We start from the raw sequence: 25,182 nt of genomic DNA, 5'->3' as shown, positions 1-25,182 counted from the left end.
AAAATTTCTTCTAGAATGATCATTTTTATCAAGCTCGTATATTATTAAATGGCAATGAAAATTACCTATTTATTGTCATTTAAGTGAAATTACTGAACTTAAATATACGAGCTTGATCAAAATAAATCATTCTAGAAGAATTTTTCAGATGGCACTTAGAGGCTTTTGCATCTGAGCATATATATACTTTGTTTAAAACATACGTTTCGAACATGTTAATTAGCACTTATTTAGAGAGAGAGAGAAAGAAAGAACTGTATGTGTTAAAATCCCTGGATATTTTTTTTTTAGTGTAATGCAACAAAACCCCTTAAACCAATCTTTTAAAAGTAAGAGTGACCTTGTAAAACATTCTTCAAAATTCAGACGTGTTACATGATTAGTGTTTATTTAAAATACTCCATCTGCAAATGATTTCAATTAAAAACTGACAGTTCACAGCTAGTAGCCTACATAGTAAGCAAAAAACAAAACAAAAAACCCTCATTCAGTCTGTTTTTGTCTCCATGTTGTTCTGCATTGGTTGGGTAAGGTGTGGGATCTTTCGACCGGCATAAAATCGTCGGGGCAGAGAACGAGTTGTCCATCGAGTGCCGTCTGTCCCGAGCAAAAGCTCTAAGAAAGAACGGCGTTGGATCTGCGGATGCCCACTAGGTTGTCTGCGCTAAATGATCTCCTCATGGCCACTCTGCTCAGATCCTTGTACTTATCCTCACATAGTCTTGAGATTGCCTTTGAAATAAAAAAGTTTAATGAGAACTTAGGTATTTAAATTGACCCATTATTAAAAGATGTATGACTTTACGTCCAAAAATCGGTCACATTCTTTAGCTCCTCACCTCTAGTTTCTGCGCTCGTTCGTTGCTCAGTGGCTCCAAAGGAAAGCTCAGGTTGTTGTCGTCTGCTAAAGAGCGCAGGTCAAAGTAATACTTGGCATAAACGCTGGCCGGTACGTTAATGTTAAACTGCAGCAGCTCCAGAAAATGTCTTTCCATCTCGTTCCTGAAAAAAATTATTATTAGATTAAATTAGTCAAGAATGAGTCTTTTAAGTTAAATAAAACTAATATACAGTCCATTATTTTGCACATCAAGCATTGAAAATGTCTAAAACTACTTTTAAAAGCATTTGCAATTTTTATACACTATCGTTCAGAAGTTTGGGAACATTTTGAAAATGTTTTTGAAAGAAGTCTCTTCTAAGGCTGCGTTTATTTGATCATAAATACAGTAAAACAGCAATATTATGAAATATTACAATTTTCTACTTCAATATTTTTAAAAGTGTAGTTTATTCCTGTGATGGCAAGGCTGGATTTTATTACTACAGTCTTCAGTGTCAAATGATCCTTCAGAAATAATTCTAATACGCTGATTTGGTGTTTAGTTTTTTGAAATCAGTGTTAAACAGTTTTGCTGCTTGATATTTTTGTGATATCATTTTCTTCTTTTTTTTCAGGATTCTTTGAATAGAAACTTAAAAAGAACAGCATTTATTTATCTTTATGGTCACTTTTACTCCATTTAATACATTCTTTTAAAAAAGTATTAATTTCTTTTGAAAAAATGATACATCTAGTTAGTAAACTCATTAAATGAGAAAGAATACACCTGAATAATTGTCCTTTTAAAAATGTTACAATTTACTTTGGGCTATTGAAGTGACCTGCACAAAAGCCATGAAATAAAAAGATAAATTCAAAATTCACCAAAAAAAAAACCTTCATGCTATTTGTTAACTATTATAATAGTATTATTATAAACAATAAACATCTTTAACACCTCCAATCCATCACAGGTACGGAGACAGTGACCCGAATGTTTTGGGAAGAGCAGACATTAGGTTGAGGTTGGTATGAGTGGTGTTGGGAAAGGGGGAGGGGGGAGGTTCGGTCGCTAAGGGCAACAAATGGAGTGGGCGAGAGCCTGGACCATTGTAGAGGAGTCTAAGAGCACTTGAAGCCCGCCAGCCCAGAGCCTCACAAAGACTGCTTCAATGAAAGGGATGAAAATATAGCGAAGGGGCAGAGAGGAGAGAAGAGGGACATGGCCTTTAACATACACAATCAGGTAGAACAGCACAAAAACAGACACGTACACACACACAAACCCTGTCTGTGTCATTTATATGGATATTGAGACATGAGAACAAACAAACAACAAGGTTTTGAAGTGTGTTGCTTCATTTTTTTTTTTTTTGAAAATCTTGTTCCAAGGGATATGGGAAGTTGTGGGGTATGTGGGAGTTGAAGACTGGAATGAGTGAAGTCTCCTTCCTGCAGCACGTTGTAGATTTTGGATGGTGCATTGATGCATCACATCAGGACGTTTTGTTCTATTTATTTATACACGGATGGTACAAACGAGCTGTAGCATTTTAGCAGAACGGACAGTGATTATATTATCTCACTCACATGTCCTCAACAGTGATGTCTTTGAGGATCTGACAGTAGTCAACGTTCCACACGGCCTGATCGTCCCAGACTTTAGAGGCCAGCAGGATGGCTCCCAGAACAATCCTCTTCCAGTTACATGGGCAAATGTCCAGCTCGGCATATGTCAACAGCCTCTCCAAATATACCTGCAGCAAAGACAGCGGAGAAGTACGTTGTCAGAAGACGCTTTTTACCAAGGCAGCTCGCAAGAAAGCATACATATTAGTGTGTGCAGAATAGAAATAAAATATAATCTGGATTTATGTAAATTTCTAAATACAGTACAAAAAAAAAGTCAGTCACATGATCCTTCAGAAATCATTCTAATATGCTGATTTGGTGTTTAAGAAACGTCATATCATGCTGCTTAATATTTTTTTTGTGAGAAGTGTGATATTTTTTCCCAAGATTCTTTGATAAATAAGTTCAAATGAACAGCATTTATTGAAATATACATTTTATACTATTATAAATGTCTTAACTGTCACTTTTGATAATTTTTTTGTGCCCTTGCAGAATACAAATATGAATTAAAAAGTAGGAATTAAAAGAAATCTTACAAACCTCAAACACTTGAAGATAGTGTATACTAATACATTATTTCATATTGTATAAATCAACATTAGTTAATGTATTATGAATGAATCTGCATGAACAAAAGTATATTTATAAAATAGCATTACCCAGATTCATAAATGCTATAAAAAATGTATTTAGTGTTTTTTTTCATGATTTAACTAACAACTGAACCTTACTGTACAATGTTTTAATCAAAATATTTGTTTGTAAATAATTGAGTAATCACATTAACTGGTCATGAAATAGCAGTAAAAGAAAGAAGTTGGAATTGTGGAAAAGTACAGGTTAAACAAGCAAACGATGATTCATTCCCTGGTGCTCTACTGTCCTCTAGTGGACCGTCAGGGAAATGTGCCTAAGCATCTCTGTCAATAATCAAAGCCTCTTATTTTTTCCACATTGTACCTGTTATTTATTCTACTATCTTTTTTCTCACTGTATTGTTGAAAGTGGAGCAGACCAGTCGGACAGACTGCCATTCTCTTACCAGAGTGACGATTGCACACTCGGCCGTGAGCTGTGCTGCGCTGAACAGTGTCCGGACGAATCGATAGATGAGTTTGTGTTCGGGGTCTGTGCGGGAGTAATCGTCAGGAACCTGCTCCCTCTGCCAAAAGTAGCATTTATATACATAACATGCTAACGTTCACAATTTCTAGTTCAACTTCAAGCTCAAATGCCAGCATGATGCCAAAGAGACCTTCCACTATAACGAAGAGTCCCTGTCATTGTGCGAAGTACAAAAACACTTCTTACAGTGCTACAAATAACAAAAATAACTGACTGTTCAGAAACGCATTTCCCAAATCCATTTCAGCTGGATCAGATAAAATGTACAAATCGGATTGCATTAAATGTTTTGCTGCTCAGACTAAACAGCTAAATGGATTTGATGCACACAAAAATAGATATTGCAGCCTGACCGAGCAAAACCAAATAGTGACTCTAAAATGTGCAATTGTCCATCAGCTGCTGATGAAACAAGATAAATAAGGGGTTAACTTACAGATAAGGGGTGCATTTTTTCATCAAAGATGTCCAATGACCTATTGGAGTCCCTAAAATGGATTATCACAGAACACATTTAAAATGTATATGAAATACCTCATCAAACGTATAGTTCAAATCATTTGCTCGTGGTAAAAGTACATAACCAAACCCACCTGTTTTTAATGTGATAATATATTGCTAACGTGACACTGGAAACAGAGAACAGAAATGTGTCAACATGCAAACCAAGACAAAATAAACCAACCAACAGTACTTTTTCATTTTGCCAATTATTTTTTACATGCATTCATTTGTATGTACTCATTAATGTGTATATTTTACTATAAACAATACTGTAGAAATGTTGCAATAATACAGTGAACCTTCACTGACCATTTGATTGTGCTTTTCAGGTTGGGCTGACTAACGGTACTGTCATCAATGAATATCGTAGAGCAGGAACTGTACTTCTTTGAAAGCAGACCAGGTGAGACCTTTGGAAAGGACCAACATTTAATACGCTCGCAGCAAGACGTTCCAACCGTATAAGCAAGCACAACCACAAAACACAGTCCGTAGCACATTCACTCACGTGGTTTATGTGATTGCTTTTCCTCCTATCCCGTACTGAAAAAGAGAAAACCAAGGGTTTTTTTGTTAAACATTTCTTCAACAAATATTGACAAGCTGTGCCAGTGGCCATTTATGGGTCAGGACACTCAGTTAATATGCAGCTGCTGACTAGGTAATAAAATGAAATTATTAACTCATTAGATTTGTTTAATCACTCACCATCCGTCTGTGACTTGCTAAGGAAGATCGTGCTGGCGCGGGCATGATCTGAGGGGTTGGACTCTACAGCCAAATCTAAAAGAAAGATAGGTAATCAATCAATCGATAACATAATATAGGCATAATTACAAGCGTTAGGAAAATTACCTTAAAGAATGGGTGTATTGTACTTAAATATCAATGAAATATAATACTTCTATAATTTCACACATATACTACTGTTCAGAGGTTTGGGTTGATTTGATTTTCTAATACTTTTGGGAAAAAAAAAAGTATCTCGCGTATCTTACGAAATATCATTACAATTTAATAAAAAAACACTTTTCTATTTTCATATATTTTAAAATGTAATTTATTCCTCTGATGGCAAAGCTGAATTACTCCAGTCTTCAGTGTCACATGATCCTTCAGAAATCATTCTAATATGCTGATTTGCTGCTCAAGATACTTGATATTTCAAATTATTATCAATCTTGAAAACAGTTTCATGATTTTTTTTTTTTTTGATGAATATAAAGTAAAAAGAACAACATTTGTTGTAGAAATCTTTTGTATAAACCTCTTTCCTGTCACTTTTATGCATCCTTGCGGAATAAAAGAAAAAAACTTGTCTGTATTTGCAGTACAGAATAATATTTACAATTACCTGCTCACTATATCTGCAAATAACAAGGCAAAAATTTTTTTAAGATAGAGAACTAGTAAAGCACTTGTGGCAGTGGTGATCAGTCAGAATAAATATTCATCTTCAAACTGAAAACCCCCCTACAACACTAATAAAGGTGGTGTGTTGTCCTATTCGGCACGCTTAAACTGACTGGCAGGAACATGCCGCTACCCGCTCTTGCCACAAGAGCGAAAGGAGTGGTGGGCACAATGAGCCTATTGTATGGGCACTGCAACACAACGCTAGCTTACACCCATAGCTCCGCCCACAACACCATGCACCACAGGAGCCGTGCCAGTCAGATACGTTACAATAACAGCATATTATACTATACCGAGATGGCGTTTATGTTTGTCTATATCTGTAAAAAAAACTTTCTACCCAAAGTGCAGCTCAGAATGCTAGAATTGAGGATTTTGCCCAGACCACTTCTTGAAAAGTTGTCTTTACCAGCCAATGAAAAGGCATTCTTTCTGGAACTCAGTGGAGACAGGGTCAAAAGATTTGTGCCAGTGCTGCTAAGTTTTACCGTAAACACACTCCAAGGAGATGTTTGGACAGCTGCAACCATGTCATGGGAGCTACAAAACTGGCAGGAGGTGTGTGGCGCAGGTGCAGGGCAAAAGGATTCTTGAGAGTTCTGGGTACCCAGTTTTAGACGACTTTACTCTACAGTCTACAGCCCGAAATGTACTTTAACGTGAAAGCAAACACAATTTTGTGTCCCAATGGATCCAATGTCAAATCATAATGCATGTAGCATTGTGCAGCAGTATAGTCAGGTTTTAGTGTAAACTTCTCTTACAGGCCAACAACTATGAAGCACCAGTTTGAGAAAAAAAAAAAGTGTATAGCAAGCTTCATGAATAACAACATATATATTTAAAGGTAACTATCCAAATGTCACTCAAAGATCCTATTCCCGCTGCAGTTCACCTATGGTCAGTGCATAGCGTTTCCAGGGGCTACATTCAGGTACATCCAAACACATACTCTAGAAAATGAAAACCTCAGAGCCAGGCAGTACCAGCCTTGACATCTTTCTTCAACACAAATAATCACAGCCATTTTGTATCAGAGAATATAAATGTCATGGCAAAGTAAAAATGCCAAGTCCAGTTCAGTTGGGAAAATCTGAAGACTTATTTCTCAACCAAACTCTTGTTGGAGCTGAGGCACAGAATCCTTCCCCGAGAGATCGATGGACATGGGTGAGAGAGAACGCTGACTGATAGGAAGGTGCAGCTTTAGTTAACACCTAAGGGCGGCAAACTAGAGACAACTCAGTTTTAAAATGCAAAACTAACGTCACACTGCAGGAAAATACAAATGCGATCTTTCTTGGTGGAGCACAAACACTCCTTAACTGTGGTAAAAGCGATGTAAGGAACTCCCATAAATTATTGCTTTAAAGGAAAATTGTATTATAATTTACACACTCTCATGTTACTCCAAACCTGTTTAACTTCTGTGGAAAAAAAGAGGGAGACCAGTCACTCTCTTCCATGCAATTACAATGACTCGGGACTGGAGCTCAAAAGAATGATTCATTGACGACTCAAGTATTGCTTCTATCATGAACTCTGATAAACATTCCAAGTAAATTATGACTTTTAGCTATTTGAAAGGAAACAGACCACTTTTTTGTAATTTTGTAACGAGACAGACCCACTTTTCAATTTTGTTATTGGAAATGATAACTTGCATAATCTTCAAAAATGTATACTTTGCGTTCAGCAGAATAAAGAAATGCATACAGGTTTGGAGCGACATGCGGGTGAGTAAATTAATATCTTAATTTATTCTTAAATAATTTTTTGGTGACTATGTAAATGTCTTTACTGTCACTTTTGATAAATTGAATGCAATGGTGTCAAGCTCAGCTCCTGGAGGGTCACAGCCTTGCAGGGTTTAGCTCCAACTCAATCTGCTTGGAAGTTTCTAGTAATCCTGAAAACCCTGATTAACTGGATCGGGTGTGTTTAATTAGGGTTGGAGCTAAACTCTGCAGGGCTGTGGCCCTCCAGGAATTGAGTTTGAGACAACTGATTTAATGCATCATTGCTGAATACAAGTATTAATTTATTTATTTTTTTAAATCCCACCAACCCCAAACTTTTGAAGAGTTCTGTATGTGCTAAACAACTGAGATTCATTCATTCCACAGGTCTCTATAGCTCATGTCCTCAACTGACACTCCCATTCCCCCACCACCACCAAAGTCAAAAATAAGCCCTGGGGGTAGGGCAGCCGTCCTCACTGAGGGGAGGAACACGGCTGTAGTGTGGCGTGTACAAACAAGGGGTATGTGTACCTCACAGACAGATTTTGTTACTTAAAAAAAAGTAACTTGTAACTCAAAAGACTTTGATAAATAAATGTCAGTGCTGTCACTGCAATAGAAATAAATCACAAATAATATACTTTAATGAAGATATTATCAGCGCTCGTCTTTCTTGCACTCCTCTTCTGGTGCGGTGGTTATTAAAGGGTACGTAAGGCCTACTAACGGGTAAGTAAGACAAAAAAGATGGGGAAACACTGGCATAAGACACCAGAGAGAAGGGATTCTGTTCATGAAAGTGGTGAGACAGTTTAATACAGGAAAACTAAGTTTATCCAAACTCAACCTCTAAGCCCCAAAGGGAACAAAACGTGCCTCATTCAGATTTCCAACGAGAGAGAGAGAGATAAGGAGAGAATGCAGCTGTCCCAAAGATCTACATCACTAGGATGCCAGGAATACTAAACATTTTTGATCGTCTCAGCCAGTTAAACTTAGAATGGTTTTTATTCACATCTCCAACAGAATTCCAAAATTAACCATGACCTGGAATGTCCCAATCATAAAGGATTAACCACAGCCAAAGTAGTGGAGTTTACACTGCTGTCATATGTGCTTTGAAACAAAGATGAAGACATGTTGCTCTAAATACAGCACTGGACTTTAAGTTGTGTGTGTGTGTGTGTGTGTGTCTATATACATCTCCCCAGAGGGTAAAATAGCTCAGGCTAAATAAACAGCAGTAAAGACTGCAAACAGCCCCAAGAGGCTTCACACACGTATCCCACATACTAACAGACATCCTTCTAAAAATCTCCATAAACATCTTTTCTTTAAGTAACAATAGCTGATTTTTTAGTTAGCAACTGTAATTTTGACAAAATATCATAGGCCGGCCATTTTCAGAGCAAACCAACCAACACAGCACTTAAAGTGTTGAGCTGTTAGGAGAAACCCGACCCGTGAGATGAAGAGGTCAAGGCATCGGATCTCAGTACAGTTCTTCAAGACGCCGTGACACACGAATGTGGAAACACAATAACAGAAGAATAGAACAGAATAGAATAGTTTTGCATAGAATAAAATGTTGTTTTGTGGTGACAGTGACATGGATCAACCCTTGCAGGGTTCAACATTTCAGTTAAAGCTGTAGATTTGGTTCTCAAATCTGGTCCTGGGGAACCTTGGAAGTGCACATTCTGGATGTGCCCTTAATGGATACATCCAGTTCAGACCAGAAACCTCTTCTAATAAGCACATGATATAAATCAGGTTAAATAAAGAGACGTCCAAAGAGCGCCGTTGTCTGGCTCAAGGCTGCTCAGTTTTGCTAGTGGGGATCCAGCATCCTGCAAAGTTCATTTCCAACCCCGTTCAATCACATCTGTCTGTAATTATCAAGTAAACATTAAGACATTGATGAGCTAGTTCAGGTGTGTTTGAGCAGGGTTGATCTTCACTAGCAGGACTGAGGAGCTGTGGTCTAGAGATCTTTTATCAGTGAACTACAACACACACTAACTTACCATCGGGCACCTCTCGATCACTGATGTGCTGCAGGTATGGACCGGTGTCATCGCTCAGGTCTGTGTTGATCTGATAGTCCTCCAGACGCTCCACCTGCCTGGGTAGTTTGGGGCTCCCATTGGGAGACACACAGCAGGACACTGTATTCCCCATGATGACACACACAAGCACGTGCTCTACCTGCTCAGGTGTATTGGTCTATGACAAACACCTTTGAAACTTACACCGGGGCAGCTTCTGATGTGAATCAATGAATGAGCTCAAGCTAAATGAAGGTACATGAAGAGCTGAAATGGACACAGAGTCAGCATTGCAGTCTTGCTGCTCCAGAATCAAGAGGTATTTTACTATCTGTGCCAGTCATATAACGGGACTCCATGCATTTAGACACAGTGACATAAAAGACCTTTAGAACCCGAGTAATCAATACAACCGGATATAAGACACGTGACCGAAAACATATCACTAGAAAATAGCTGTCTGAGATTATCGAATACGGATTTATTCCTTTAAATTAGCCGTACATGCTAACGGCTAATATTGATTCATTGTGAATAGGCGAGTTATTAGCCTCCGAGCTAACTGAGATAAACAATCCCTTTAACGCTGATTTAAATGTCCGAATGAGTACTAAATCAAGCCGGTTCGGCGGTTCAAATCGGGAACAGATGAAATAGCCCCTAAATAACAGACTTCCAAGCATTTATCCGTCGTTTATAGGGCAGATCTGTGTGTAGGCTGAAACTCTGAATCCAATAATCACTTAAATCCTCAGGCCTTCGGCCCGTAGCGAGATAAAATTAGGCTTTGAGCGCAGCTGAAATAAAGTCCTGTCCATTTACATGCGCCCAATTCAAGCGCCGGGTTTGTTTTGAGTTATTAGAATTTGTCCACCGAATCTCGTCCGAGAGTCCCCCCGTTATCCCCTCCTCCTCGCCGGCCAGTGCAGCAGCAGCAGCAGCAATCCGCTCCCCGCCACCACCGCCATCTGCTCCGAGTGACGCAGGAAAGGACCCGCCCCGTTTCGACATTCCATGAATTGCGATTGGATGAGTTATCAAAACAAACTAAAAATTTGTTCGAGGATTGGTGATTAAAACTGTCAATCTATCCCGTCAAGCTAGAGATTTAAACCCCGCCCATTTACACACCTCTTTGTGAATGGAATGAAATGGAATTCTAGCGTACTGCACAGTGTATACTGTAAGATGCCTGCTATCCTTTTGAACATGTCAAATATTATAGACTATGTAATGATAAACATTTCAAACAGTAGTATACATGTATAATTCAGGGAGTTATGTCTGGTTATCAACTCTGAAATAAAAATGGTAGGGAGATTCAGCAAAGTCGCTCTACTTTGCAACAGTTAAAAAACATATTAAATAACAGTAAATCAAAAAATGCTCAAATTTGTATTCAGTAGGGTAAAAAATTTTTGTTTTAAAATACGTTAAATTGAGTTTAGGAGATTTCACGAGTAACAAAATGTTCCTGCCACAAATCAGAGAGATGTTCTCTTTTATTATTAGAAGTTGTATTTAATATGTATAATATAGTAATTCAATTACTACAATTTTAGTTTTAGAATGTTACAAAAAAGTTGTTCCCAACTTTATGTGGCTCTGTGGTGTTACCACAATGCATAATGCTCCTTTAATTAAAGGGGGGATTCTAATTGGACCACTTTCTCTGTGTAATTACTGGTGATGGTTCATTAATGGAGAATGAGAATGGTTCATTCTTATTTCCTATTGTTTTGCTAAATTTTGGACAAATTTATGTCACACTTTAGAGTCTGTGGGGTTACACTAATAACAAATCAAAATGTTCTTACATGCCATTTGACTGAATATAGCATATTAAATTAGTTTTAAATTCATAGCAATACATGTTATTACTTTAAAAAACAAGCAGCCAGTCTTACAAATTCATCCTCTTGTTTGCCACTCCAATTAAAAAATAAGTTACTTTACATTTTAAATCCAAATTTGTAAAAATAAAATAAAATTAAACCTTAAATATTGAAAGTCTACCAAATTACCATCCAATCAGACAATAAAAACGTGAATGCAAGGAAGAAGAAAAAAAGGTGATTCAGACTTATTTGGGGTCTCACTCAGCTACTCAGTACATTGCATTGTGGGAAACATTTTATCAGACTATAAGACTCATTACGCAGTATTAGTATTTTATTAAAGATTTACATTTGTGTACAAAAGGGAGGTGGGGGGAACAACAACAAGTATAGACAATTGTATTGTAACAGTAATAGAGTGCAAAGCTTCTAAAAATGTAAGCCAGGTCACAGAGTATATACAATAGGCTACACTTCTAAACTTTTGAAACACTATAAAATCCTACTGGTACTGTACACAGTGTCCAAAAGGTGAAAGCTATCATACAAAAAGTGCATGATGTGTTTGTCCAAAATGAGTGGGATCAAACATTGCTTTAGATTGATTGGTCTTTTGTATGCATGAAGGCAAACACACATATTCGCATATTTCAGAGTTCACTTTGGCCAGCATGGCAGTAGATCAATCTCATTGCATACAGGGTACATACAAAAGGGGAAAAAAGTTCATGTCAGTTCACAAAAGTAAAGATTCTATCACTGAAACAGACAGAATTTGCATTTCTCTGAAAGCTGAGGTCAGTCTGTCCTTCGATGAGATTCTTGTGTCGGAAAATAATTGGTTTTGTGAGAAATCAGGTTGCATGTCGGCTTGCATAAGCAGTTAAGACTGCAGATCTGGACCGTGAGCGCCTGCTGTGGAGAGATTGCTTCCCTAATTTGTCACGCTTGAGCACGTAAATGACACGTCAGTCAGACGGTTTAACATTTAAGAGTAGCAGCAGATGATGTACTCGCCAAGAGATGACAAAAGGTACATATCAGTACAGACTGGAATTGTTGACGGACAGTTTTAATTCAGTCTGCTAACATCTCATTTAAAACATTATGTCCTCAATGCAGAGAACATGCAAAATGTCATACTCCAACCAACACGTGAAACCAAAAGTCCAATAATTGCCTGATTTTTTTTTTTTTTTGTGTGTGTCATTTTTTAAATGATGAATTAAAAACTTTTAAAGCCATAAATAGGGTCAACTGAGACTTTGTAAACAAAATACAACTAATGTAGAAAAAGGCAACTTAAGTTACCAACTGTTCAGTTGTTTCTTGAACTTTCAAAAGCAACTGAATGTGGACAAAGGAAAAATGAAACGAGAAATCCTTTAAACACGTCTTTTTTTATGAAATAGCTGCCAAAATGCATATGCCATAATAGATTGATAACATATACTCTTTACTTGTGTTATCAAATACAAAGACACCGCCTCCACGTTCATAGTGTTGAAATAAAAATAAAAAATGACCATATAACGATATCAAAGCCAATGTAATATTGATAAAACATGCTTTAGCCTATAATGCCAGAGATAGAATATATTGGACTGTTTTCAATCCAATTATAGCTCTATGATATACAAGTTTAACACAAAAGTGATCTGCTGAATCTGATCAACATAAATGTTTGAACCTGGTAAACATTTTAAATGTACATCTGTGCATAACTCCTGACATTGTAACATGAATTTTGGTGTATTAGTGACGAAATGTCAGCAATAAAATAACCATTTCATTTCATTTTTGTTTGTGCAACTGCTGCTTCTGCAATGGCAGGATTTTAAGCAATTAAATCATTTAGGTACATTTTTGTTTGTCATCTAAAATGAGCAAAATGTCAAAAATCGAAATGTACATGGGATATAATCTTGCTCTGTATACGATACACTATTTCAGTTTATAAATGGCATAGATTCTGTAAATCAATATTCATATTTGTATGTAGTTTGTTCATAATTAAATGTAAAAAAACATCAACTTAAAACACAAGAGCACTATACACCAAATAAAAGTAGCAGTCAGACACGTTAAACCTTTTGAATCTCACGAGGGAATGATGCCAACTCCAAGAGAAAATCTTCCTCTGTCTACCGTACTATTGAAATGTCAGTTAAATTATTATTCTTATTATTTTACATTATTTGTAACTCTTTTAAAAGTTATTGATGACTTATACACAAAAAAAGGTAAACATTTTCCTCCAAACCCCTCCTCTGAGTTTCGGTTTGAGTCCAGGAGTAAAGATGGCTGAGAACGTGCTTCTGTGTTTAAGTCCACAGTAAAGTTTTCAGCATTTTTTTTTTGTCTATAATGACATGATCCAATATTTCTAGAAGAGATTTGTGTTGGCCAGGGGGCTTCTGTTCAGTTCCCTCACATACCTGTGTGTTCATACAGGCAGTCTGCAGCAATTTAAAATAAGAAAACATTTAGAAAACATGCGTCCGTGTCTTTAGTCTCTGTACACGCAAGTCCGCCAGGAAGAAGGGAGAATGTGTGGTACATCACTCTGATTTGTGACAGTACAGGTCTTTGAGTGCCTTAAGTTCCTCGATGAGCGTTTTGTTCTGGTTTTCCAAAACGGCCACACGGTTCTCCAGACACTTGACATATTCCTTTTTCTTCCGACGGCACTCACGAGCGGCCTCTCTGGAGGAGGAAAGAAATGTAGCATCTATTTAGCAGATGTTCTGACGACTCTTTTTGGTCCAAAATGGGGTTGTCACCATAAGTACTCAATACCAGAATTTTGACTATTTAAAAATATTTTTTTAAAGATAAATGTTAAAGAAAGAAATAAAATAACATTTAGTATAAACAGACCCATACAATTTGCATATGCAAATTAGGCCCCGTCTCCACTCAATCACACCTGATCCACTCGGTCAACTGTAGTAAACGCTACATGACTGCAAGTGGAAATATTGGTTTAAAGCAGGGCTATGCAGTTTCGGGAATTTCTTCGCTGTATTCTCTTTCGCTTTTTGCTCGCAGGTTTCTCTATAGAGCTCCCCCTACAGCTTCGGAATAGATATTTGACAACACTGTCGAAAAACTCGTTGGCGACTCTCAGATACCAGAGGCTATAGATCAACGACAGCAAAGCAAATGGGACATTCTTTAAAATGTCTTCTTCATTCGGGTTCGAACAGCGTGAAGGAGCGCAATAATGACCGAATTTTTGCAGATTTTTTTGCCGTAAAGCAATTCGTTACATCGCGAGACCTGATAGAATGCGATACTTCCTGACGCTGAGGCCCAAAAAGGGTGCAAGGGTGGTTTTTCGGCTCACAGGCGCTTGGGGGGTGCGAGACGACCACCATTCAACCCGAAAAAAAGTCATATAACTATTCCAATGACTCCGAAGCTGTTCGGTTAAGGTAAAAAAGTTACTTAGTTCACCTTTAATTGAGCCATACAGTAAAACCAAAAATTATTCAGACACCAGGTATAATTTTTTTCAATATTTTTTTACTAGTGGGTGCAGGACACTATAGTTCATTTATGTAAGTGAGAATAGCAAAATAAAGTAAACTGTGACATATTATACCCAAAAATACTTCATACAGTGGACTACCAGTAAAATAAAAATAAAAAATTGGGATCAAAAATTTTACAGACTGAACATTATTAAGCATTGCTTGGTAATTTGTTGACGTAAATTGGTATTATCTGATTTAATAACTCTGAGTTCTTGTTATATTTTATTACCATTTTCTAAACTAGAGCGAACAAACTGTGATAATGTGAGAAATGTAGAAGTTATCTGAATAAAATGAGTTTTGACTATATGTTTGAACCACTCCAGTGCGTATTTGTGTCCTTAGCCTTTAGAGAACGTCAAATGTTTCTATTTACTACGTGTTTTTGCAGCGGTCAGCAATGTAGCCAATCATAGACATGTTTGTTGATCTCGAACACAGTGACCAATCAGGGTTGTTTAATTTGTGGTAATTTTTAATTAAGTAATCCAAAATGCTTGCATTAAATGCTTGTGATGGAAGGGAATAGGGGTGGTTTCAAACCGCTTTTTTGAGACTGTGTTTGGTTCACTGTAGTTTTAAGGAGAAAATACTCAGCAATGGTGTTGACTGATGAATTTGCACATGGTTTGTCTTAAAGAATATTAAAAACACCACACAGGCATATTAACAACATTAAAAACATGATAAACTAAATTCAAACAATTGCACATATCCAAGTATTATCCTCTTTTTTTCTGTATATTTTTGATGAATATTCTCAATATAATCAAACACAGCACTAATCTGTTTTTTTTTTTGTCCTGGCTGTTCACATGAGATTGGCTATATTTACAATGAATATATCGCAAATATCTACCAAACAGCTCTCGAATATTGAAAGTAGTCAGTACTTGTACTACTGATACTGTTAAAAAGACTGATATTGTGTACAAATGTTTGGTGTCAGGTTTTTTTTTTTTTATGCATTAAATTGATCTAATTTGATAGTAAATTCACTTAAAATGTATAATAAAATATTCTATTTCAAATAAATGCTTTTTAACTTTCTACTCAGCAAAAATCCTATTACTGTTTCTACAAAAACATTAAGCAGCACAACTGTTTTCAGCATTGATAATAATAAAAAATTGGTAAGAAATTCCCCATATTACAATGATTTATGAGGGATCGTGTGACACTGAAGACTGGAGTAATGGCTGCTAAAAATTCAGCTTGCCATCACAGGAATAAATTATATTATTTGCGACCAATGTTGAAAAGGTTTACTTTATGTTTGCTTTTACCAAATTTCTTTTTGGTGTTTACCTGTTTTTCATTAGGCGGACTTCCCTTTTGCGTGTGGCTTCTTCAGCACCTCCTTGGCTTGGCAGGGCCGGGGAGGATGCCATGACCACGCCTGGAGCAATAGTGCTGGTTGGGGCAGTGCGAATTTGATAGGCCTGCACATCTCCAGAAGCAGCTGTCGGTCAGACAAAACACAGCCAACAAACAATGAATCAATAGTGAGTTTGACTCAAAGAACAACATCAAATCATAGAATATTAATGGCTAAAGGACTTCGCACAGAACAAGTATAAAGATAACTACATTAGCGATAATCGTTCTGTATATTACAAGCGCACTGCAGTTTTGTCGTCTGTCACTTTAAATGCTCAAGCTCTTTAAAACAGGATGGATTCTGATTGGCTGTCTGTTTTTTATCGTTCTTTAGCTGGAGAAATTTTATAGCTATTGTTATAGCTATCATCGTTGGTGTGAATGGCCCCTACCTGCAGTGGCCCAGAATAATAAAATAGGTCAACAAGTTAAAAACAATTATACTATTTACTTATTAAATAAATGTCCTGGTTTGTGTCATTGTGAAAACAATTCAACATACCTTGTACCACTACTTGATTGCTGGGCACCAGTATCTGCTGACCATCACTGGTCTGTGCGTACTGCAGGATGGTGGTCCCTTGCTGGGCTGCTGCATTTGTCATGGTGAGAGTCTGCAATCCCTGCATTCCATCTGTGCCGTTATTTGCAAGCTGAATGGCTCCACCCTGAGTAATGGCGACTGAAGGAGAAATGGCAATTAAGAGGTTGTCACTGATTTGGTGAGAAGGTTTGCACATGGCACTATGTGTCTAAGAACCAAACATGTTGGAGTTATGGTCTGGGCTTGTGCGACCTTTTTCTCCTGCCAGTGCGACTAAATTTGACTAGGTCACACAGGTGCCACCACCACGTTGCCCAACTGATAAGAGCTGCCTTTTATGTTGAAAAATCAAACGAGACGGAAGTGAAACGAAACCGTGAGCTGCGCTATATATCTAGTGGGAAGCATTCATATTCGGTGCAGAAATGTTATAAACCATAGATATCAGATCAAATAGCACTGACAGGGAAACCAGGAGAAACATTGTGCCATGCCATAAATTATGAGTATAAGAAGGCTTTTCAATGCACAAATCACCAACATTCACTATGGATTTAATGTAGCAGTGCTTACTGTAACCATGGTATTGTGGCAGAATTTTTTTTTTTTTTTTTCAGGGTTTGTACAACCTTTTATGAGAGAAATTCAAGCACTTTTCAAAGGCTTTCAAGAGCTTCACACTTTTTCCAGCACTTCAAACCTCTAAATATTATCCAAATTTAATGTGATGTTTTTAAGTTTAAAGATGTAGAAAAACTAAAACTTCATGGCAAACAAACACAAAAAAGACATGAAATTACCACTACAACCAGTAGATGGTGGCAGAGGAGCACTTATTGACTTATTAGCCATTTTCTAATATTTGGAAAAAAGAGGACGTCACAAAGTCTCCTAAAAAACAAAAACTTTTCTTCACATTGTGACTGAATTGCACAGAAAACAAGTAAAGAGTGCTCCTTTTATAATCACTGAACCCATCAGTCAGTTCAGTAAGGTACTATAGAAGAACAATCGTACATTTAATAAGAGTAGAAAATATTTAAATTGTTTCCTATAAAAATTTGTTTTTTGCACGTTACTGTTGTTAATAAAAGTTCATTTTATCTGCATCTCAACTCAAACCCAGTGCTTTACTGTCAAATGTGCAGTTACAAGAAATAAACATGTAACATTATTAGTAACTGCACTTATACATGCAAACCAATAGTCATTTTACTGGCGCTACCATCTGTACAACTAAGTGGCACCGGTGCTGCTGCTCTCAAATGTTATTCTGAAGCCCTGTGTATAGTCTAAAGATGCTCCAAACATGTTGAGCAATGATGCTAAAGTGGGAGAATCAGAATATCTCAACTTCATTTGTGGACTTTAACGTACTGTACTGGCCACTGCTGGTCTGATATATTGGGGTTGGCACAGTCACTGTAGTGATGGAAGGCGCAGTGTCCTCCTCGGATTTCTCTTCTTCAATTCTCGGAACTCCTGGAGCATCTGATGACAGGTCATTCAGGATTTTCCTATAGATCACAAATAGCTGTTGACTGGAAAATTCCTCATGTAATGCAAAAACCTTGAAGAACGTATATATACCTATATGAGGGGCGTCTAGAAAGGATCTCTCTTCGTTTTTGACAATCGGTCACGCTGTCCACTGACTCCTGTGAGTCCTCACTCTCCGCTACTGTGGAAATCTGAGCAACAGACAATTGTGTCATGCGTAGCTCCGACTATATAACATAAATTTCACATAATTGCATGTTAAGACAATCATGTGAGGTGAATAGAATACGTTAATGATGAACTGCATCTTTTCACCTGTCAGTCAGTCATGAACATCTAGGCACTGTTTACACCAGGTATTAAGATGCGTTTTCGTCAATCCGATCACAAGTGGACGACGGTAAATACCAGGTGTAAACGGGGTCTAAATAATTTTGAGCTTGTCCACTTAATTGAAAACGCAAATGCTTTCATAGTGAAAATTGCTCATGTGGTCAAATGTCTTCGAACATCCACAAAAGACCGTCTACTGACCTAATGCGTAAACATTATGGGAAGCGCGATAGCCAGACGAGATTTACACCTGGTCGGCTGAAGACTCAAGTTTGGTGTTTTCTCACCATTCCTAATTTCTAACACGCACTCACAGCGTTCAGCGTCGTCTTCTGTCAAAGCAGAAACGAAAGCTGCTGCTCTCTGTGTGTTTTTCCGTCGCATCTGATCGTGTTCGTATGTAAATTGCGTGAGCTTATCTTGTCCAAAAAATCGAAAGATCTGAAAAGCCCATAGATTTACCCGCCCATAGACTCTCCCATCGAAGAAATGAGGACAGAATTGGTTGAAAGCGGACGTAAGAGACGGACAAAAGATCCAATTGACCATAATGCATCTTAATACCAGGTGTAAACAGGGCCCTAGAGATGTTGGAGGCGTTAGGTTGTCTTACCTGGACTGTTTGCACCTGTGGTGACTGAATGACTGAAGGCTGAGCGGCCTGGATAACTCCGTGAACCTGTACCGTTTGACCATTGGGCAGCTGCACCAGGGTGACTGTGGGCGCTGTGCCACTTACTTGCCCGGCAGCCATCGTTACCTATCCAACAACACACACAGAGTCAAACTTAGATGTTCTGTTTCTAATGTCAGAAACTTGACTGAATGTTTCAGCTCTTCATGTTTAAAAATTTTGAAATGATGATGTCCTGAGTTCATTTGACGTACTGTTTGGAGTACCTGTCCAAGAGTGGCGATTTGGGCCTGTGTGAGCTGTTGGTTCTCATTTTCAGAGACCGCAGTTTCTGCACCCTGTTGGGCATCGGCTCCCGACTCCATGGTCATTGAGTTAGCTGATGAGAAACCAGATGGAATCTTTTTGCCACATGAACAACTAAACAAAGTGGCATTAAATTAAAACAAAAAAAATGATGTGCACAGATAAACCATTTATAATAAATACTGCAGTAATCCATTCAAAAATAAGATTTGTCCATTGTGATTTTATGGTGACATTAATTACATAAATGATTAATATGTTAAGCAAGTTAATTCCTATTAATACTACTATTACAGTCTCAACCTAAAACTGTGGATGTGGCATTGCAGATGAAGCATACATACCTATAAGAGGGGAACTTAGGCAGAATCTTCAGACTGTCCAGTGTCCACTGACTCTGTTAAGTCCTCACTCTCTGCTACTGTGGAAATCTGATCAGACAGACACAGAAAAGTCACTATACCAGTCAGCAACTTTGACATTTCTACTTTGAAAATCATCCTCCAAAGTACTGAGGAAATATTGAGAGAAAATGCAAACACTTTTGTTTGTATACAATATCTTGTCTGACAAGACTACCAATTGAGATAATGAGGACAAAGTGGCATTAAAACTCAAGTGTGTAATTGTAATACTTTCTTCTATTCCAGCTTAATATGAAGAAGCAACTTTAAGTAATTAGCAGGTTGATTCCCCAATAAAGTATAAAGACTATGGCTCTGTGGTGACATCAGTGCAAGTAGTATCAGATTAGACACAGTCCTTTCCTTCCTTGTCACTGTGACTTGTATAAATGAGTGGGCATTAAGTAACAGTGTTGCATGGCATCCTGGTGCCATGATGGTATTACAGTCATTGCCATGCTATAACAATGCATCTAAGCGAGTGGTATACTACTTAGTATCATAATATAGTTTAGCTGATATAGTACTGTATGATTAAGAGCACGAAAAACCCAACTCAAGCAAAGGTTAAATTCTACTAAATCGTTTTTTCTAGTTTTATAAAACAAGCAAATGAATATGAAGCTAAAGACTTTCTTGGAAAGGGGAGCTTATTTTAGAATATCCAAATATAGACACATATTAGTTAAGTATGACTAAATCGTTCCTGTGCTGCAACACTATATGGAGTTTTAATTGAATCATTTGACATTATGTCGGAAATAAGGGTGCAGATTTCCTGTACTCGAGACAAGCACAGTTATGAATCAATAGTATGGCCGTTTTGGACTAAAAACTGAGACTGCAACACTGCATGTCTATTGATAAACATTCTTCCCAGAAACCTTTCTTGTCCAGGGAAGAAAATCCATCAAATATGTCTTGTCTAAATGTAATATACAGAAACCAACAGCTGAATCCTTGCTGAACATGTTTACAGTCAGAATACATTGAACTCTGACTTTTGATGATTTGACACAAAATATTGGCAGGTCTCTCTCTTAAACATATGCCTACATAAGCCACACTTAAAGATGCAATGCATTACAGTGCACAATGGAAATTAATCAAAATCCCAGTGTGAATGTAAAGAGTTTGTAGGTTCTCATTAAAGAAAGTCCCTGTGCGCAACCCCTAGGTGCTCTGAAAATCTTTATTTCTGCATTGGTGTACAATAACGGCTGATATGAGATTGTAAAAGTACTAGTGCACTGGCCAGTGATAAAAAATAAGTACTGCAATAAAGGTATTATCATACAGCATTTTTTTTATTTATTTTTTTATTGAAAGTGCATGCCAATATGCTGTGAATGCAGTCCTGACTTCCCTTGACTGTTCAGCATGTGTAGATATTGGAGTGCCTGACCTCTCGACTATCTGATGGAGAGGAAGAGTTGGATTACTTTACCCCATATACAGCTAGCCAGGCCAGGCTATAGGACTTTTAGGCCTGGTTTCACAGACAGGGCTTAGATTAAGCCAGGATTGAGCCTTAGTTCAATTAGGACATTTAAGTAGCTTTTATAAACGTGTCTTAGAAAAAAACTAAAAAAAAAACATTAATGGTGTGCATCTTGTGATAAAACAATGGCACTGACATATTTTAAGATATGTCAGTGCAAGTTACTTTCAGCACAAACATGCATTTTAGTCTGGGACTAGGCTTAAGCCTAGTCTGTGAAACCGGCCAATTATGACTGGCTTCAGTCCTCTTCAATGCTAGAGGCTAAGATATGCTAACGGCTAAGATATGCTAACACAGTTAATGAAAAAGTTTCTTCTTCAAATGCACAATCACTAATAACAATGGAAATATCAGACTCAATCAAAAATGAACAAAAACTAAAGTAATAAAAAAAAAAAATGAAACAATTTTCAATTTCAAAATATAGATTAACAGGTTTCCTGAACACTCCCCTCATCTGAACCAACAGATAATAACATATAAAATTATATTATACAATATCAAAAAGTAATGATAAAATGTATACAAAAAAAAAAAGATAAAAAAAAAAAACAGTGAAAAAAACAGTGTTTATTACCATTAGTGGAAGTATTTTAAATGCATGATGTGTGTGAAACAATAAGGCCAATTGAGCACTTTGAAATAGAAAAAAGATAGAAAAAGTGTCAGAGTTCGAGCCACGGAATGGCACGCGTGAACCGACAGTAATGTGATCTCATGACGCTTGAAGTCTATCTGTGGTTTGATTGGTCATGCGTAGCTCTCCCTCTACTTTTCAAATCCTATTTTCTGCCAGACAGATTATTCTAGGAAACACATAGCTATTGTGCATTGTGCATCTAAAACTGTAATCATGAAATCAAATGACAGCCGACACATATTATTATAAAATACTTGTTTGCATATATAAAAAAAAAAAAAAAAAAAAAAAGGTTGGCACTGTGTGGACAAATTAGGAAAAATGCCTCAAAATGCATAATCAAGATCACTAGTATTTGACTAGGTTTTTGCTATTTAACATGCAATTATACAATACAATATTGCATTTCTTTATTAGTCATGTGCAGTACAGGAGGTAAAAATAGCCTATATTGTGCATAAAAACGGTATTTACTTGAGGGCGTGCAATCACAGCCCTTGGAATAATATATAATGAAACTATGACACAGTGCAATAACAACCCAGTCCTAAAAGATTGCAATATCATCAGGGCATAGTTTATCAAATATATCGCACATTGCATCAAGGGCATTAGAGAAGATTAAATTATTCCTGAATGAGTATTACACCCTGAATCCACCAGGCAGCACGCATTTTGTCTAGCCAGTGTGTGAAAAAAGCCGACAAAAAAAGGGGGAAATCCCACATATGAACTGCAAAGATGCATAAAGAAAACCAGAAATGTTGTGCATCCATATTTCGTTGCATTTTAAATGATCAGCCATGCATCAAGATTTCCCACCCTGGGTCTGTGTTGCTCTCCCGTTTGCCTCCCCTCCCTCTGCATGCAACAACTACAGCCGCCATGATCTCTTTGTTTCCAACGGGCCGAACCCAAACCAGACTTATATGCCATTCGGGACGAGCCCTTTCCCTCCGGACACTTGTCTCCTCTTACCGATACAGACTCCCTCCGTCACTCTCGAGCCCTCGGAGCTCCACTTTTATTCAGGCCGACACGTAAGAGACCGCGTCAGGCTACACCTCCGTCGCGTCACCGAGAACAACAACACAGAGAACGAGACGAAAATCCGATCATCAACCCCACTGCACTGAGCGAGAGCGGCCGAGAGCGTGGCGGAAAAAGCCGAGTCGTGACGAATACAGACGAAGCATGGCCGAAGCTTGACGAAATAGTGCGAATACGACGCACTTGAACAATAATTTGTGAATGAAACTCGACAAATGTTTTTAAAAACAGAAAATTGTTTAGCATACGTAGAAACATCAAATAAATGTTAAAACATCAAAAACAAGCCTAACAGCCTTGCTAAGCTGGAGTTCAGCTGGTCTAAACTCCTTTAAAACCATGCAGCCATAAAACCATATTCTTGACCAGGCTGGCAACCAGCAAACCATTTTCAGCAGGGGTATTTTTGTCAGAAAGCTTTAACCTATCTGTAATATATCATATGCAAAATATTGCTAAACGTCATGTTCATCAATTAATAATTAATTCAACATAAATTATCAAGACAGCAAAGATAAATCACCCCTATTATTAGCACTATGGTCGACTTCAGCTTTTCCAAACGAATATGCAGAGGGCTGGCAAACATATACTGTCATTGTAGAAGAGGGAGAGGAATAACGATAGACAGTTTTGTTAAATTACTGTTTCGATTTTCTTAACAAATTGATATCAGTATGTGAATCCATTGTAGCCTATACCTTAAAAAGGCATAAAAGTCAGGAAACAATTTTTATTTAAATTTAAATTGAATCTGTTGTCTAACATTCTATTCTAGGCCTATATATTTAGTGCCTTTATAGACACCATAGTAACTTAAAGTTTTCAGACAGTGAATGTGTAGCTAATATGAAGTGTTGTCCCCCCTTTATTTAAAACTAGACACTTGTCCAAAACTAGAAACATATATTACTATACTGTGTGATGGTATTGCTTGAATGATGTTTATTCGATTTAATAGATTGGATTTTGACATGGATGGCTATTTTTATGGGGTTCAAAAAATACATGCTCTAGAAAACCCAGAAAATCCCTTCCATGGGTCAAATATTGCACTTGTAATTAATGCGTTTTTTTTTAATTAATTCTAGGAATAAGTTAATTTTTAACACTGCAGGCGCTCAACTAAAAGGTATCAATACACTACAAACAATATACAATATACTCAATACACAATAGGCATGAAGCTGCATGAAAAAAGTCGTTCAGCATTTTTGTCCACAGCAGAGCCTCTGCCAAACCAGATGTTGCTTGACTGGATGCTCTCCACACAAGTTTATGCACTGTAAAAAAATAAGTTATGACAACATATGCTCACATTGCTTTAACTCATCAAAATAAGTAAAGCAATTTTCACATTTTATCAAGTTTTACAAGATTCAACTGATTTTTTAAAATCAGTGTAATATCATTTAAGTTGAACTGACTTAAACGTCTAAGGGGATTGTAAAAATTGAAGGCAGGAGAAATTATTATTATTATTTTTTTTTTTTACAGTGTGGTGCTGATGCTGTTTTAAATCTCCTCAGGAAGTATATTGGGCCTTATTCAGCATGAGGAGGAGGAGTGGGCCAAACTTTATTTATTGCGTTTACCTTAAAGACAGTTACATTTCTGATACGCAGAATGCTACGATTTTGAGGGCTTGCAGTCTTAAATTAACACATGGCGGCAGCAGTAAACCTCTTTTGAGAGAAGACTCACAATTTTGTCTTCAATTTACATGGTGTTGCAGCAGTCCTGAAGTCATCCTAAAGGGGGCAGCATATACACACTTTTTTTAGCAGCATGCACTCAATAACCCCTCTCTCTGAGTGGCAATGGGTTTTGGGGTGTGTGAGTTTTTTCGTGTGGCAGCCCTTTTTATAATCCTCCAGATGCCAGTTTGGTGTGCTTTATCTGTTTAATAGCGCTTTACTGCAACAAGCCATAAAACCTGCTTTTTATTGTGACATGAAGCACATTGTTTGGGGAATTGACCGTCTCGTTAATGAACAACCATGAATTTGTGCTTTGTAGATGTCTTCAGGGAAAAAGTGACAAATCTGTGCAATATGTGAAATTATCTTTACAAGGCTGCGTGGGCTTACAGTAGACCTATAGAGTGATGATAAGGGGAAACTCTTGTGATACACCAAAATCAATAAAATAATTTGCTCTGTTATCACAACGCCAGCGCGTTAAAATTGCCCTCGTCCCTGTGATACAGCAAGGCGA

General features: G+C 37.4%; 2 protein-coding genes across 5 annotated transcripts; both read right to left on the bottom strand.

The window, feature by feature from the left end:
• Positions 1–365: 365 nt before the first annotated feature.
• ccnyl1 (cyclin Y-like 1) lies at positions 366–10,314 on the bottom strand. Its single transcript, XM_084422424.1, has 10 exons — positions 9,273–10,314; positions 4,796–4,870; positions 4,596–4,630; positions 4,397–4,497; positions 4,177–4,212; positions 4,020–4,071; positions 3,501–3,620; positions 2,414–2,580; positions 840–1,002; positions 366–732 (listed from the first exon to the last, which is right to left on the bottom strand). Exons 1-10 carry the CDS (start codon positions 9,424–9,426, stop codon positions 616–618), a joined length of 1,020 nt encoding a protein of 339 aa, XP_084278550.1. The 5' UTR covers positions 9,427–10,314; the 3' UTR covers positions 366–615.
• A 2,199-nt stretch (positions 10,315–12,513) lies between these two features.
• creb1b (cAMP responsive element binding protein 1b) lies at positions 12,514–23,049 on the bottom strand. Of its 4 annotated transcripts, none has more exons than XM_084422285.1 (9): positions 22,894–23,049; positions 19,712–19,798; positions 19,316–19,440; positions 19,041–19,187; positions 18,185–18,285; positions 17,972–18,111; positions 16,553–16,732; positions 15,979–16,132; positions 12,514–13,837 (listed from the first exon to the last, which is right to left on the bottom strand). In XM_084422285.1, exons 3-9 carry the CDS (start codon positions 19,430–19,432, stop codon positions 13,693–13,695), a joined length of 984 nt encoding a protein of 327 aa, XP_084278411.1. In that variant the 5' UTR covers positions 19,433–19,440; positions 19,712–19,798; positions 22,894–23,049; the 3' UTR covers positions 12,514–13,692. The 4 variants fall into 4 exon arrangements, with proteins under 4 accessions (XP_084278411.1, XP_084278412.1, XP_084278410.1 ...); XM_084422286.1 differs by having other exon boundaries at positions 19,328–19,440; XM_084422284.1 differs by having other exon boundaries at positions 19,316–19,481; positions 22,894–22,998.
• Between the last annotated feature and the right edge of the window lie 2,133 nt (positions 23,050–25,182).

The sequence above is a fragment of the Rutilus rutilus genome (assembly GCF_951802725.1).
Source record: "Rutilus rutilus genome assembly, chromosome: 10".
Taxonomy (NCBI): domain Eukaryota; kingdom Metazoa; phylum Chordata; class Actinopteri; order Cypriniformes; family Leuciscidae; genus Rutilus; species Rutilus rutilus.
This window is presented reverse-complemented; position numbering and strand designations above follow the sequence as displayed.